Below are 15,056 nucleotides of genomic sequence, written 5' to 3'. Positions count from 1 at the left end.
TCTGCTATTTGTAGCGGAACTGTGACATTGCGGCGGACATATCGGACACCTAACTGACACTTTTGGGGGGACCAGTGACAATACTACAGTAATCAGTGCTATAAATATGCACTGTTACTGTACTGACACTGGCAGGGAAGGAGTTAACTCCAGGGGCGATCAAATGGTTAAATGTGTGCCTAGGGGATGCTTTCTAACTGTGTGGGGGTTGTATTCACTGGATGAACACAGAGACCTGTGTTCCTAAATAGGAGGAACACAGGATCCCTGTGTTCATCACTGACAGAACAGCGGTCTACTGTGTTTACATCGGCAGACCGCCATTCTGTCTCCATGAGCGTTCGCGAATGCCCAGCAGACATCGTGTCCGCTAGTCCGTCTGATTGGCCCCCCCTCTAGCCGATCTGCGCTCACCTCTACTAACTACTACACGAAATGACGTACATGTACGTTGTTTCGCGTAACAGAGCCAACCTGCCACCGTATAACTAGGACGGCTGGTCGGCAAGTGGTTAAACAGCTGGACATTTTGAAATACTTGGGGGATTGTTTGGAAAATGGTTATTAACCACTTGACGGCTAGCGATGTACTGGTACATCGCTGGATTTCAAGTGTTTATACCAGCTGAAGGCATCATCCAGGCATTGTTTTAAGGGTGAACGGTCAGCTCTCTTGAAAAGCAATCATAGCAGCTAACTAGCCGCTGGCTTTCTTTTACAAGCGGGGGGGGGTTTAACCTGATCGGATATAGGAATAGGATATAGGAACCAGAAAGCAATGAGCATACATCACTTTTGGTTTCCCTGGATGTAAATGAAAATTTAGAAAAAAAAATTTTTTTTTCGTTCATTGACAGACACAGCTCCTTATTCTTCTTAACCATTGGGTTACACTGACCCCCACAGGAGTAGGACACTAGGCAGGAAAAAGCTTGGACTACGCCTATGGGCAGTCCCAGGGGGTATACACCCACTCTTAGCTATAGGCACTCAGTTTTTTTCTGCCTAGTCAGGAGTTAGGACCTAGTTCCCGTGCTGGGATCTCTGGTCCCGTGATTTTTTTCTTTTCAAATCTAGATCCAGAGGGTCCCCCCAGTCTGGCCAGGGAGGAGTGCAGACCGCAGCTCCGTACTAGGTCGGTCGCAACATAGCCCCAATGGACAGGGGCTGGCCTTTGAGTTAAACGTCTTGCGAGGACGCATATGACCTCGCCTGAGTCGCAGCGTTTCTCCTGGCCGACAGCACCCACATTACGATGGAGCAGTGGTCTGTCCGGAGCGGTGTCCAACCTGTTCCTGGTATGGTAAGTAGCTGTCCTCCCTCTACTCCTGGATGGAGGGGTTTGGAGTGGACGTGGGCCCCTCCCTAGGACGATGGGACCCCCGGGTTCCCCTCCTCCACCCCCCCAGCCCCTCTAATTTTTCCGTGGTCACTGTGGGTTTTTCGGCCTCCTCCCAGGTTGAGGTTATGAGCTGGCTGTTGCCGCATGCTTTTAAGGGGGGCTGGTTGGAGTTGCTGACTGGGTTTTCCTGGTTCCCAACGGGGGTTGAGCAGGGTTCCCTGCCACCCTAGTGTTCGGTGACTGGGGCAGGGATGTCCTCTGGGCTCCCTGCGGCGGTAGTTGGGCTGGGGAAGCAGTTAGTTTAGCATCCGCTGGGTACGCGCCTTGCGCGACCAGATCTGGCCAAAAATGTAGGCAGCGGTTTTGCGCCCTACTAGTTGAAAACTATGTGAGGCGGCCCCTGTGAGGGTGGCTGAAGCCAATTCCTCCCGTTTGGGCATCCGCTCTCCCCTCCGCTGTCCCTGGGTGGTCAGCTCTGCTGGTGTTTGCGTCCAAGTGTCTGGGCGCCCACAAAAATTTAGGCCGCGGCTAGTGGCATACGGCCTACTAGGCAATGCATCAGAGTCGGGCGCCTCCGTTGGGGGGCCACCCCAGTGCATGTAGCTGAAGCCCCCACTCTTCCTTTGGGCATCTCCTGGGCTGGGATCCATGCACTTATGGCTGGGCCTCCCCAAAAATGTAGACCGTGGCTTGCAGCCTGCTAGGCCCTGTGGTCAGCTTGGCGCCTCCTTTGGAAGGGGTGGCGCTGTGAGGGTGCTTCATTTTTTTAATGACAGCCTTGCCACCATTATTGTGTTGGGTACCGGCCTCTTTTAATGCTGCGGGGCCATCAGGGTACTCTGCCCACGTCACGGTGTCCAGTAGGTGGGCCATTGGTCTGCGTTCCCTTTGCGGGATCGCAGTTGGCGGCCTCTCCTGATTGTTATGTTTTCCGGGTGAGCTTAGTATATAGCGTCCCTACTGGGTCTGCGTCCATGCACCCTGAGTGCTCAGATAGTGAGGATGATTCCTTTGCTTCTATAGCCGCACATGAAAAGGCGCTGGTGGATGCACTGTTTGTGTCAGTGCGTGACACTTTAAAAATTGAGGATTTGGTTGATGCTGCATCTATGGCGCCAGTCCCTTTTGGCACCCATGGGCCCTCTAAAGCGGCAAGGGTGTTCCCTTTTCCGCTTAATTTGACAACATTGTCTTGCGGTGTTCTTGTGAGGATTAACTGAATTAAAGGTGGACGGTCCCACCTGTAGTGGACTCGTCATTTTTCAGGTTAAATAAAGCTACCTTCATTCTAAGGTGGGCTGACCAGTTCATTCCAGCCCTCTGAAATTTCTGCCACGACGCCTGTACAGGATCAAATCAGAAGGGATTCCGTCCAGATTGACTTTGCTGTTCTTGGTATGCCGATCGGGTACGACTTGTCGCCGATGCTCCTTGGGGACTTCCTCTCAGGGAGGATCTGCTGTCCCAAGGACTGATCTTCCACTATCCTGCTTTACAGTAGCTGGTTTTGAGGGCTTTGCAGGTGCTGAAGGATGGAGGCTTATCTGAGTCGGTGATTCCTACGCTGTTAAAAGCTAGGAATCTACTTCTAGGAAGATCTACCATTGTATGTGGAAGATGTACATTGCGTGGTGTGAGTCTCTTGGGGCTTATCCTCACTCCTTCTCAGTGGCTCGGATCTTAACCTTCCTTCGGGGGGGCATTGACGGTCAGGTATCAGTTTTGGCGGTCTTTTTCCAATGACCTTTGGCCTCATACTCCCTGGTGTGTACCTTGGTGCCCGGCATTTGGTTGATTCAGTGGGGGCTCCGTTTCTGCCCTGGGATCTTAATATGGTGTTTTCTGCTCTACAAAAGCCTCCCTTTAAAAATATTAGGGAGGTTTCCCTGCTTGCGCTGCCCAGGAATGGGGGACCTTTTTTGCGCTGCCCAGGAATGGGGGACCTTTTTTGGTGACTATCACCTCTGCGCTCAGGGTGTCGGAACAGGCGGCGTTATGCTGTCATTCACCTTATTGGTGATTCACAAGGATAAGGTGGTGCTTCACCCCGTCCATCATTCCTTCCTAAGGTTGTCTCTGACTGTCATTTGAATGAAGACATTGTGTTGCCTTCCCTGTGTTCCAGGCCAAACATCTGAAGGAAATTGCCTTGCATGCCTTGGATGTGGTCCGGGCAATTAGGGTGTACCTGGCATCTACTGAGTCTTTTAGGAACTCAGACTCACGGTTTGTGCTCACGGATGGGCCTCGGAAAGGGTTGTCTGCTTCTTCATGCGACCATTTCCAGATGGATCAGACAGACTGTGGTTTAGGGTTATTGCGTCAGGGGTCAGATTCCTCCTTTCCCTGTCAAGGAGCACTCTACTAGGGCGCTTAGTGTCTCCTGGGCTTCCATCATTAAGCATCAGTGACGTAGGTTTGCAAGGCAGTCACCTGGTCGTTGGTGCACACTTTTACAAAATGTTTATAAAGTGGATGTGTTGGCATCTACATATGCTTCTTTTGTCCGCAAGGTTTTGCAGGCTGCTGTTTAGAGGACCTGGTCCTCTTTGAGGGTGTATTGTTTTTTTCAGGTGAGCTCCAGCTGTTTATGGTTGAGCTCCATGTTACCTGGTTGGCTATGATTCGCCTTGGGAATTTTTTTCAGCTTTTTTCCCACCCCTCATTTTTAACACTGCTTTGGGATGTCCCAGTGGTTAAGAAGAATAAGGATCTGTGTCTGTCAATGAACGAAAGAGAAAATGGGATTTTTGACTTACCGTAAAATCCATTTCTCTGATGTTTATTGACTGACACAGCACCCACCCCTCTGTGAAGTTGGGTTTCTTCTGACACTGCTTGTAACAAAACTGAATGCCTATAGCGGAGAGTGGCCTGGGACTGCCCATGGGCGTAGTCAAGCTTTTTCCTGCCTAGTGTCCTTCTCCTGTAGGGGGCAGTATAACCCAAAGTTTAAGAAGAATCAGGAGCTGTGTCCATCAATGAACGAAAGAGAAAATGTCGCCGTAGCATGGGTGTGCGCAATTATAAAGTGAAATGTTTGGTATCTATTTGTTTGGCATAACATCATCTTTTAAATTTTACATACATACGTTGTATATTGTGTCTTTGTGCATTCAAATTCAGAAAAATGTATTTGAAAAAGCACTGCGCAAATACTGTGTGACATAAAAAATCGCAACACCCTCCAAGACATCTGCTTTTAAAAATATATATAATGTTTGGGGATTCAAAAAAAATCTAGCAAAAAATACTGATTATTACTAAAAAAACAAAAACAAAAAGTACCAGGAAAGGCCTGGTCCAGAAGTGGTTAAAGTTGTTGTAACCCTGAAAAAAGGGTTTGTCCCGTTCTATGTTGTAAAATACCTGGTTGATCTTGCATGTTCCTGTGTCCCCCTGTGTTTGCTGACCACGGTAATCATGGCTGCTGATCCATGATACTGTGGTCAGTTTACAGCTGCAAGAAAAAGTATGTGAACCCTTTGGAATGATATGGATTTCTGCACAAATTGGTCATAAAATGTGATCTGATCATCATCATCTAAGTCACAACAATAGTCAATCACAGTCTGCTTAACCGCTTTAATAAGACTGGAAGATTTTACCCCATTCCTGACCAGGCCATATTTTGCGTTTAACGGACAATTGGGCGGTCGTGCGACGCTGTACCCAAATTAAATTTATGTCCTTTTTTTCCCCACAAATAGAGCTTTCTTTTGGTGGTATTTGATCACCTGTGCGATTTTTTACTTTAACAATATTTTTCACATTTTTTTTATATGAAATTCCCCCCCCCCCCCCCCAAAAAATGTAAAAATCAAAATTTTTTAACATTTCAGGCCAATTTTTTTTTCTGCTACATATGTTTGGAAAAAAAAATCGCAGTAAGTGTATTTTGATTGGTTTGCGCAAAAGTTATCGCAGCTACTAACTTCGGGAAATTTATGTCATTTTTATTGTTTTTTATTTAACTAGTAATGGCGGCGATCTGCGATTTTTTTTTTTTTTTTTTCGGGACTGCGACATTGCGGCAGACAGATCGGACCCCTAACTGACATTTTTGACACTTTTGGGGGTACCAGTGACATTACTACAGTAATCAGTGCTAAAAAAATGTGCACTGTTACAGTAATAATGACACTGGCAGGGAAGGGGTTCACTTTTATTGGTGATCAAGGGGTTAATGTATGCCTGGTGCTTACTGACGTGTGTGGGGGGAGGGGACTGTGTGACACAGGCACAGATCGAAGGTTCAGCTATGCTGAATCCTGTAATCTGTTCCTGCCAGTCACATAGGAGATCCGCCCGCTTTGTTTACACAAGTTGGCGGATCACCTCACTCGATCCTCGACGATCGGGGAAGAGCGGCGGTGATCACCGACTCTCCTCCCCTGGCCCGACTCCCGCTGTGTCTGAATACAGCTGGAGCGAGCCTCCGGCGGCGCGCCCGCGCCGCCCACAAGGGGAGGAGTCCAGCGACGTAAGTCTACAATCTGCTGGACGATAACAAGCCACTTTGCCGATCAATGTGAGCGGTCGGCAAGTGGTTAAACTAATAACACGCAAAGAATGAAATGTTGCCATGTTTTTATTGAACACACCATGTAAACATTCACAGTGCAGGTTAAAAAAGTATGTGAACCCCTAGACTAATGACATCTCCAAGAGCTAATTGGAGTGAGATGTCAGCCAACTGAAGTCTAATCAATGAAATGAGATTGGAGGTGTTGGTTGCAGCTGCCCTGCCCTATAAAAAAACACACACCAGTTCTGGGTTTGCTTTTCACAAGAAGCATTGCCTGATGTGAATGATGCCTCGCACTAAAGAGCTCTCAGAAGACCTACGATTAAGAATTGTTGACTTGCATAAAGCTGGAAAGGGTTATAAAGGTATCTCCAAAAGCCTTGCTGTTCATCAGTTCACGGTAAGACAAATTGTCTATAAGGCTCCATTCACACCTGGGCGTTTTTGAGTGTTTTTCAGCTCCAAAAACGCTCAAAAAAAACGTTCCAAAACGCCCAACAAGTAAAACCCCATTCATTTAAATGGCCCCTGTTCACTTCTGAGCGTTTTGCAAAACGCCTGTAGCTGTAAAAAGTACATGAGCTTCTTTTTGGGCTGATTACCAGCGTTTTTGATAGATGTCAATGCCTGCCTCCAAAAACGCCTGAAAAAAACGCCTGGAAATCGAGGTAAAATCGCGGTAAAAAACGTGCGAAAACGCTACGCTCAAGTGTGAATGCAGCCTAAATGGAGAAAGTTCAGCACTGCTGCTACTCTCCCTAGGAGTGGCCGTCCTGTAAAGATGACTGCAAGAGCACAGTGCAGACTGCTCAATGAGGTGAAGAAGAATCCTAGAGTGTCGGCTAAAGACTTACAAAAGTCAATGGCAAATGCTAACATCCCTGTTAGTGAATCTACAATACGTAAAACACTAAACAAGAATGGATTTCATGGTAGGATACCACAGAGGAAGCCACTGCTGTCCAAACAAACCATTTCTGCACGTTTAGTTTTCACAAGAGCACCCGGATGTTCCACAGCAGTACTGGCAAAATATTCTGTGGACAGATGAAACCAATGTTGAGTTGTTTGGAAGAAACACACAACACTATGTGTGGTGAAAACGAGGCACAGCACACCAACATCAAAACCTCATCCCAACTGTGACGTATGGTGGTGGGGGCATCATGGTTTGGGGCTGCTTTGCTGCATCAGGGCCTGGACGGATTGCTATCATGGAAGGAAAAATTACTTCCCAAGTTTATCAAGACATTTTGCAGGAGAACTTAAGGCCATCTGTCTACCAGATGAAGCTCAACAGAAGAAATGTGTTGCAACAGGACAATGACCCAAAGCATAGAAGTAAATCAACAACAGGATGGTTTAAACAGAAAATAATACGCCTTCTGAAGTGGCCCAGTCAGAGTCCTGACCTCAATCCGATTGAGATGCTGTGGCATGACCTCAAGAAAGCGATTCACACCAGACATCCCAAGAATATTGCTGAACTGAAACAGTTCTGTAAAGAGGAATGGTCAAGAATTACTCCTGACCGTTATACACGTCTGATCTGCAACTACAGGAAACATTTGGTTGAAGTTATTGCTGCCAAAGGAGGTTCAACCAGTTATTAAATCCAAGGGTTCACATACTTTTTCCACCGGCACTATGAATGTTTACATGGTGTGTTCAATAAAAGCATGGCAACATTTCATTCTTTGTGTGTTATTAGTTTAAGCAGACTGTGATTGTCTATTGTTGTGACTTAGATGATGATGATCAGATCACATTTTATGACCAATTTGTGCAGAAATCCATATCATTCCAAAGGGTTCACATACTTTTTCTTGCAGCTGTACATGCCTCCGTCATCCTGCTGTGTGTTCTGAGTCTCCACTCTCCCCCCTCCCTCCCTGCCTGTCATTTCATAGTCAGTGTGAGAGCTGATCCCCTCCCCTCCTCTCCCCTGCCCTACCCTCCCCTCCCCTACCCTCCCCTCCCCTCCTCTCCTCGCCCCTCCTCTGCTCTCACCTCCTGCTGCTATTCCACTGCAATATCGAACATAATGACTTGTATCCCCTCTGGTATATAAAGACATAAATTACAGTGTGTATGTTTTTTAAAAATGATAATGCTAAATACATTTTCTCACACTGCTGATGTGCAGTAACATGATCTCCCTCTGCTGGCTGATTGACATCAGAGGGAAATCTCAGCCCCTCCCGCTGCTCTCCTTAGATCGGGAAGGAGAGCAGAGGGGGTTCGCGTATTTAGCATTATCAATTTAAAAAAACACACACGGTAGCTTTTGTCCTTATAAACCAGAGGGGATACCAGTTAGTTCATAATGTGACTTTACAACCACTTTAAATGTAAATTTTACATGTATGTTATAAAAGTGTAGCCAAACTTCTCTCTTTTTTTTAATTTTATTGGGTAGAGTAGACAAGGGTTAAAACACGTACCAGATATTTTACTGCCAATGTCTTGGATTTACACCTTCCTATCCTTTTCAGCCAAGGAAGCTGTCATCTTAGCCTTCTGAAAATTCAGTTGAGAGCACAAGCGACAGTGACAGTTCTCATTGACAGCATGCCCTAAATAAAACCAGTAAATGAATAGCTTTATTTCCACTTTGACAGAATATTTTTTTAAACAGAGATTTAGAGCTCTAATTATTGAACAGTGTCTGTTGATGAAAAACAGGAGCAGTTAACAATTGGTCAAAATATAATGCCTCTTATTGTTGGACACTAAAGTTATTGAATGTATTTCTTCCTTTTTCTTTTAAGCTTAGTTAATAAATTATCTTGACTAAATAAATCCAGTTGGATGGCTGTGGCTCAATAGTATATCCACAGAGCATTCCAAATTTACCATATTGATATATGTGTTTCCCTTTTTGTTGATGGTAAAAACGAGTGTGTTGTGTTTGTTACAGGAAATGCTACTCCGTTAATTCGACCACTACAACCCCTACACCAATTCCGCCCAGTTTCTACACCAACAAGGACAGCACCCACTTTCATTCATAGGTCTCCTCCTCCTACCCCATCGATGCCGCAAAACAACCTAATACCAGTACTTCAACAGCCTTTACTGCAGAACTCACAGAAAACCCAACAAACTATCCTTACACAAAGCTCCTCAGGTATAAGAATGCCTTCCACATCTTTAAAGGATGTACATTAATGTACATTAAATTGAAGAATTTTAACACTTCCCCATAACTTATGGAGGGATTGGCTAAGCAGAGGTGACACACATAAAATATGACACAGGAAAATAAAAATGTGGGACAATTGGCTGTTAATACGGGATAGTGTCATGCATGTGGCAAGGTAGTCCTTCCTTAAAGCACTGTGCACAAAAAAAAACCCTTTTATTTATTTTTTTTTCCCTTTCTTTAAAGCAAACATAGGTCGAAATGAAAACACGCCAGTTGGTAAACGACCATCAGATACTATTGATCTCACAGATGATCCACCGAAAAAGCAAAAAACCAATGAAAATATTGCAGATAGTAGGCCTGTCGGAGCTTCTCCCACAGTATCTATGTCTATGTCTGGGAGACAACAGCAAACAACTCCATTGCAGGATACACCCACAAAAGGTAAATATGTATCTGATTATGTCATATACAGTTTATGTGTGTATATATACAGAATCTATTACAACACTGAAGAAATGACACTGCTACAATGTAAAGTAGTGAGTGTACAGCTTGTATAACAGTGTAAATTTGCTGTCCCCTCAAAATAACTTAACACACAGCCATTAATGTGTAAACCGCTGGCAACAAAACTGATTACACCCCTAAGTGAAAATGTCCAAATTGGGCCCAATTAGCCATTTTTCCTCTCCAGTGTCATGTGACCCGTTAGTGTTACAAGGTCTCAGGTGTGAATGGGGAGCAGGTGTGTCAAATTTGATGTTATTGCTCTCTCTCATACTGGTCACTGGAAGTTCAACATGGCACCTCATGGCAAAGAACTCTCTGAGGATCTGATAAAAGAATTGTTGCTCTACATAAACATAGCCTAGGCTATAATAAGATTGCCAAGACTCTGAAACTGAGCTGCAGCACAGTGGCCAAGACCATACAGCGGTTTAACAAGACAGGTTCCACTTAGAACAGGCCTTGCCATGGTTGGCCAAAGAGGTTGAGTGCACATGCTTAGCGTCCTATCCAGATGATGTCGTTAGGAAATAGATGTATGAGTACTGCCAGCATTGCTGCAGAGGTTGAAGGGGTGGGGGGTCAGCCTGTCAGTGCTTAGACCATATGCTGCACACTGCATCAAATTAGTCTGCATTGCTGTCGTCCCAGAAGAAAGCCTCTTCTAAAGATGATGCACAAGAAAGCCCGCAAACAGTTTGCTGAAGACAAGCAGACTAAGGACATGGGATACTATAACCATGTCCTGTGGTCTGATGAGACCAAGATAAACTTATTTGGTTCAGATGGTGTCAAGTGTGTGTGGCGGCAACAAGGTGAGGGGTCCAAAGACAAGGGTTTCTTGCCTACAGTCAAGAATAGTAGTGGGAGTGTCTTGGTCTGGGGCTGCATGAGTGCTGCCAGCACTGGGGAGCTACATTTCATTGAGGGAACCATGAATGCCAACATATACTGTGACATACTGAAGCGGAGCATGATCCTCTCTCTTCAAAGACTGGGCCGCAGGGCAGTATTCCAACATGATAACGACCCCAAGCACACCTCCAAGATGACCACTGCCTTGCTAAAGAATCTGAGGGTAAAGGTTATGGACTGGCCAAGCAGGTCTCCAGACCTAAACCCTAATAAGCATCTGTGGGGCATTGTCATTCGGAAGGTGGAGGAGCTCAAGGTCTCTAACATCCACCAGCTCCGTGATGTCGTCATGGATGAGTGGAAGAAGACTCCAGTGGCAACCTGGAAGCTCTGGTGAACTCCATGCCCAAGAGGGTTAAGGCAGTGCTGGAAAATAATGGTGGCCACACAAAATATTGATTTGGACATTTTCACTTAGGGGTGTACTCACTTTTGTTGCCAGTGGTTTAGACATTAATGCCTGTGTGTTGAGTTATTTTGAGGGGATAGCAAATTTATACTGTTATACAAGCTGTACGTTCACTACTTTCACATTGTAGCAAAGTGTCATTTCTTCAGTGTTGTCACATGAAAAGATATAGTATTTACAAAAATGTGAGTGGTGTACTTCCTTTTGTGAGACAGTGTGTATATATAAATATATATATGTATAAAATGAATACGTGAGCATCCACTAGAACTCTTAATCGGTTACTTTTATCCAATAAAAGCTAATACAGGTCCCGGTTCAGGAACGACTCCAACAAAAAATGGAATGCCTTTTCCTCGAGCGTGTCCGAAATGCAATATACATTTCAACCTTTTGGAACCAATGAAGAACCATATGAGGGTAATAAAGACTAACCATTTGTCTGTTGATTGTTTTAAAGGTGCAGTTTACAAGAATGTAGCTCATCACAAATATTGTAACAGAAGTGAGAATGTTAGAATATATTCAAAGTGAAATTGTTGTTAAAGTGATATTAAACCCTCAGTAATTTAGGCATATGCTGCAGCTGATTTATTCACTTGCTTAGTTATGCAGCTTCTTAATCTTCTAATTCTTGCATATGTTCCTGTTCAACCACTTCAATACCAGGCACTTTCATTCCCTTCCTGCCCATCCCAATTTTGAGCTTTCAGTGCTGTCGCAATTTGAATGACAATTGCACTGTCACGCAACACTGTACCCATATGAAATTTTTATCATTTTTTTGAGACAGAGCTTTTTTTTGATGGTATTTAATCACCACTGAGTTTTTATTTTTTGCTAAGCAAACAAACAAAAAAGAGGCCGACAATTTTGAATTTAAAAAAAAAAAAAGGAAAGTTTCTCTTTCGTTCATTGACGGACACAGCTCTTGATATTCATAGCCATTGGGTTATACTGCCCCCTACAGGAGTAGGACACTAGGCAGAAAATAATTCTCTTATCTCTCTGCTATAGCCACTCAGTTTTTTCTGCCTAGTAAGCAGTAAGGACCTACTTCCTTGCTGGGATTCTTGGTCCTTGCAAAATATTTTAGATAGAACACAGAGCACACGCAGACCTCGGCTCCGTGCTAGGTTGGCTGCGACATAGCCCCACTGGACAGGGGCTGGCCTGCGAGTTAAACGCCTCGAGGTCGCACACCACTGGACACCGTTCCTCCTGGCTGTCAGCCCCCCCATTTTGATGGAGAGGGTTTCTATCTGGAGTGGTGCCCGCCTGGTTCCTGGTATGGTGAGTAGCTGTACCCCCCCCCCCTCCTCCCGGGTTTTGGGGTGGACGTGGGACCCTCCTTGGGAAGGTTGGACCCCAGGGTTCCCCTCCTTTCCGCATGCACTCCCCCCCCCCCCTTCCCATTTGCCAAGTCCCTCATCCCGCTCCCCCTTCCACGCTGGGTCTGTTTGGGTGGTCTGGCCACTTTCCTGGGATGCGGGCAGGGTGCTAACGGACATTGAGGGCCGAGGGGGTGCGCCAACCAGACGATCGATTGTGCAGAAAAGGGGGGGTTGTACCTTGTGGGGGCTCCTTCCAGGGCCCCCCGTCCTGCCTAGATCTGTTCTTGAGGCCTGGTCTCTTCTGGGTCCCTGTAAGCCCTGAGGTGCCGTGCAGGGCCGCCATTTTGTTGTAGCCTGTGTGTTTTGCTATACACAGCGGCCATGCTTTTGTAGTAGTGGTTTGCCATTGGAAGCCCTGTGGGTGGCGATTTCAGCGGTGGGAGCCTCTCCTCATCCCCTGATACTGACCCCTGGATCAATTTACTTCCTTAACGCCGCACGTGTAGTGCAGATTCTCCTGGTGGCTGCAGGTGCCTGTTTCTGTGGATGGTGAGTCTGGTGGGATCCTCACCCTCTCTGCAGAGGAACGCTTTGTGCCTGGCGACCGGGTGATGCTGCCAGCGCGGTGGGGATTGTCCCTTAGCAGTGTTTTACACTTTTTGCGGGGTCCTCCTGGTGACTCATGGAGTCTTTGGAGAATATTTCCCCACCTGATCCCCTCTCTGAGGCTGCGGTACCTGCGGGAAGTCTCGGGTGGAATCCTCTGATAATAAGGATGATTCCTCTGATAATAAGGATGATTCCTCCACGCCTGCAACCGCGCACGAAAGGCGCTGGTGGATGCACTAATTGTATCTGTGCGTGAAACTCTGAAGATGGAGGACGCAGCTGAAGCTGCGACGGGGGCGCTGTTGCCCTTTGGCACTCACATGCCTTTCAAAGTGGCAAAGGTGTTTCCTTTCCCTTCCTATTTTGACAGAACTGTTGCTAAGGAGTGGGGATGACCAAAGCAACCCAGTGGGGTCCCTAAGCACTTTACTAGGTGTTACCCCTATGAGGAGTCCCTTCTTAAGGAGTGGACTGCGCCACCGGTGGTAGACCCTCCAGTTTCCAGATTAAACAAGGCAACCATGATTCAGGTTTAAGAGTCCCCGGCCTTTAAGGACCTGGCTGACCGGAAGGTGGAGGCTGTGGCCCGCACTATGTGCACTCTGGCTGGTTCGGCAATGAGGCTGGTATTCACCATTGCCCTACTGTTGCAAACTCTGACCGAGTGGGCTAAGCTCCTACACCGTGACCTGGAGGGGGGGAACAGCTCCCCCCTGCCTTTGCCAAGCTGGGGGACCCGCTGGGCTACAGTTTATCTCTGATGCCTCTTTGGATATGGCTCTCCTCTCTGTTTTGGCAGTGGTCCTTTTGGCGTGTTTTTTTTGGCTCAAGTGCTGGTCTGTGAATCAAACTTCAAAAAAGGCCTTGACTAATCTTCCTTTCCAAGGGGATCGCCTGCTTTTAGCTACCCTGGATGACATCATTAAAGGTCTCACAGAGGGGAAGAGTACTTTTCTTCCACAGGCTACTAAGGGCAAGGAACCTCATGGTAGACGTGGGCCTTCCTTCTCAGCGCATTAGAAGTTTTTTCGTCCTTCAGGGTCGATTGACAAGGGCTCAAAGCCTTTCAGGACCTCTTCTGGAGGATCCAAAAGAACCTGGTATGGCAAGTCAAGATCGGGCTTCTCCAGACCCTTGGACAAGGCTCCTTCTGCATGAAGGTGCGCCCTTACCCGTATCGGGGGTGGGGGGACGTCTTCGCTGGTTTCCGGACCCGTGGGTGCAAGACAAGAGGGTCCACAAAGTAATTCTGTCCAGCTACAAGATGGAGTTTCGCTCTTGTCCCCCGGCAAGGTTTTTTCTTCCAACTTGCGGTTGTCCCCACACCGCTTACAGGGCCTGTTTGGGGCGGTACAAGACCTGTTCCTTCAAGGGGTGATAGTCCCCGTCCGACCTTGAAACGTTTTCAGGGTTTTAACTCAAACCTGTTTACAGTTCCCAGGCTACCTTCACATTCCAGTATGTCCCAGTCACCAGCGTTTTCTCCGCTTTGCTGTGGGAGAGGAGCATTATCAGTTTGTGGAGCTACCCTTTGGTCTCGCATCTGCTGCTCGGTATTCACAAGAGTGTTAGCCCCGGTGCTAGCTTTTAAAAACGTACTCTACGGGGGTTCGGCTGGGTTCTGAATTTTCAGAAGTTTGCTCTGCTTCTGTCCACAAAGCTGGACTATCTGGGCCTGACTCTGGACTCGATCTTAGCCAGAGTGCTCCTTCCTCTGGACAAACTCCAGAAATTGCAGGCTGCAGTTCGCCTCCTACTGTCCAAAAAATCTCAGAGTGACCAGACTGTGTCTGGACTATTGGACGGAGCGTCTTCAGGGTTATCCAGTGCACATTTAATCGGACAAGAATGGTGGTAGCCGGCATTCTAAGGTGGGCAGAACGGTTCGTTACAGCCCTCTCCGCCGTACACATTCCCGGAGTGGAAAATTGGCAGGCGGCTTACCTCAGTCAGCAGGCGTTGGACCACGGGGAGTGGTCACTTCATCTGGAGGTGTTTCATCACCTGTGTCTCTGGTGGGGCACACCCGTGGTGGATCTGTTGGTGTCTTGGCTCAACAGAAAGGTGCAGAGGTTTGTGGCTTGGTCAAGGGATCCTCTGGCTGACGCCACAGACGCGATGGTGGCCCTGTGGGGTCAGTATCGTCTGATTTACGCCTTCTCTCTTCTCAAGCTTCTGCGCAGACTTCTACACAGGATCGAGGCAGAAGGGATTCTGGTCATCTTAGTGGCTCCTGACTGGCCTCGCCGGGCTTAGTACAC

General features: G+C 46.9%; 1 protein-coding gene across 3 annotated transcripts in view; it reads left to right on the top strand.

Moving 5' to 3' along the window:
* The window catches only part of ZNF280D (zinc finger protein 280D), a 138,462-nt gene that overhangs the window by 46,263 nt on the left and 77,143 nt on the right, over positions 1 to 15,056 (top strand). For 2 of the 3 annotated variants that reach the window (XR_014225140.1, XM_082253417.1), the window contains exons 6-8: positions 8,791 to 9,000; positions 9,262 to 9,462; positions 11,154 to 11,272. Coding sequence is in view for 2 of the 3 variants with exons in the window: in XM_082253417.1 (XP_082109543.1) it covers positions 8,791 to 9,000; positions 9,262 to 9,462; positions 11,154 to 11,272 (530 nt within the window). In the remaining variant the exon portion in view is untranslated. The remainder of the gene's footprint in view (positions 1 to 8,790; positions 9,001 to 9,261; positions 9,463 to 11,153; positions 11,273 to 15,056) is intronic. The other variant, XM_082253418.1, reaches the window with a different exon arrangement.

This window comes from Pelophylax lessonae (genome assembly GCF_965119305.1).
Source record: "Pelophylax lessonae genome assembly, chromosome: 4".
Taxonomy (NCBI): domain Eukaryota; kingdom Metazoa; phylum Chordata; class Amphibia; order Anura; family Ranidae; genus Pelophylax; species Pelophylax lessonae.
The sequence above is the reverse complement of the archived record's forward strand: the minus strand, read 5'-3'. Positions and strand labels throughout refer to the sequence as shown.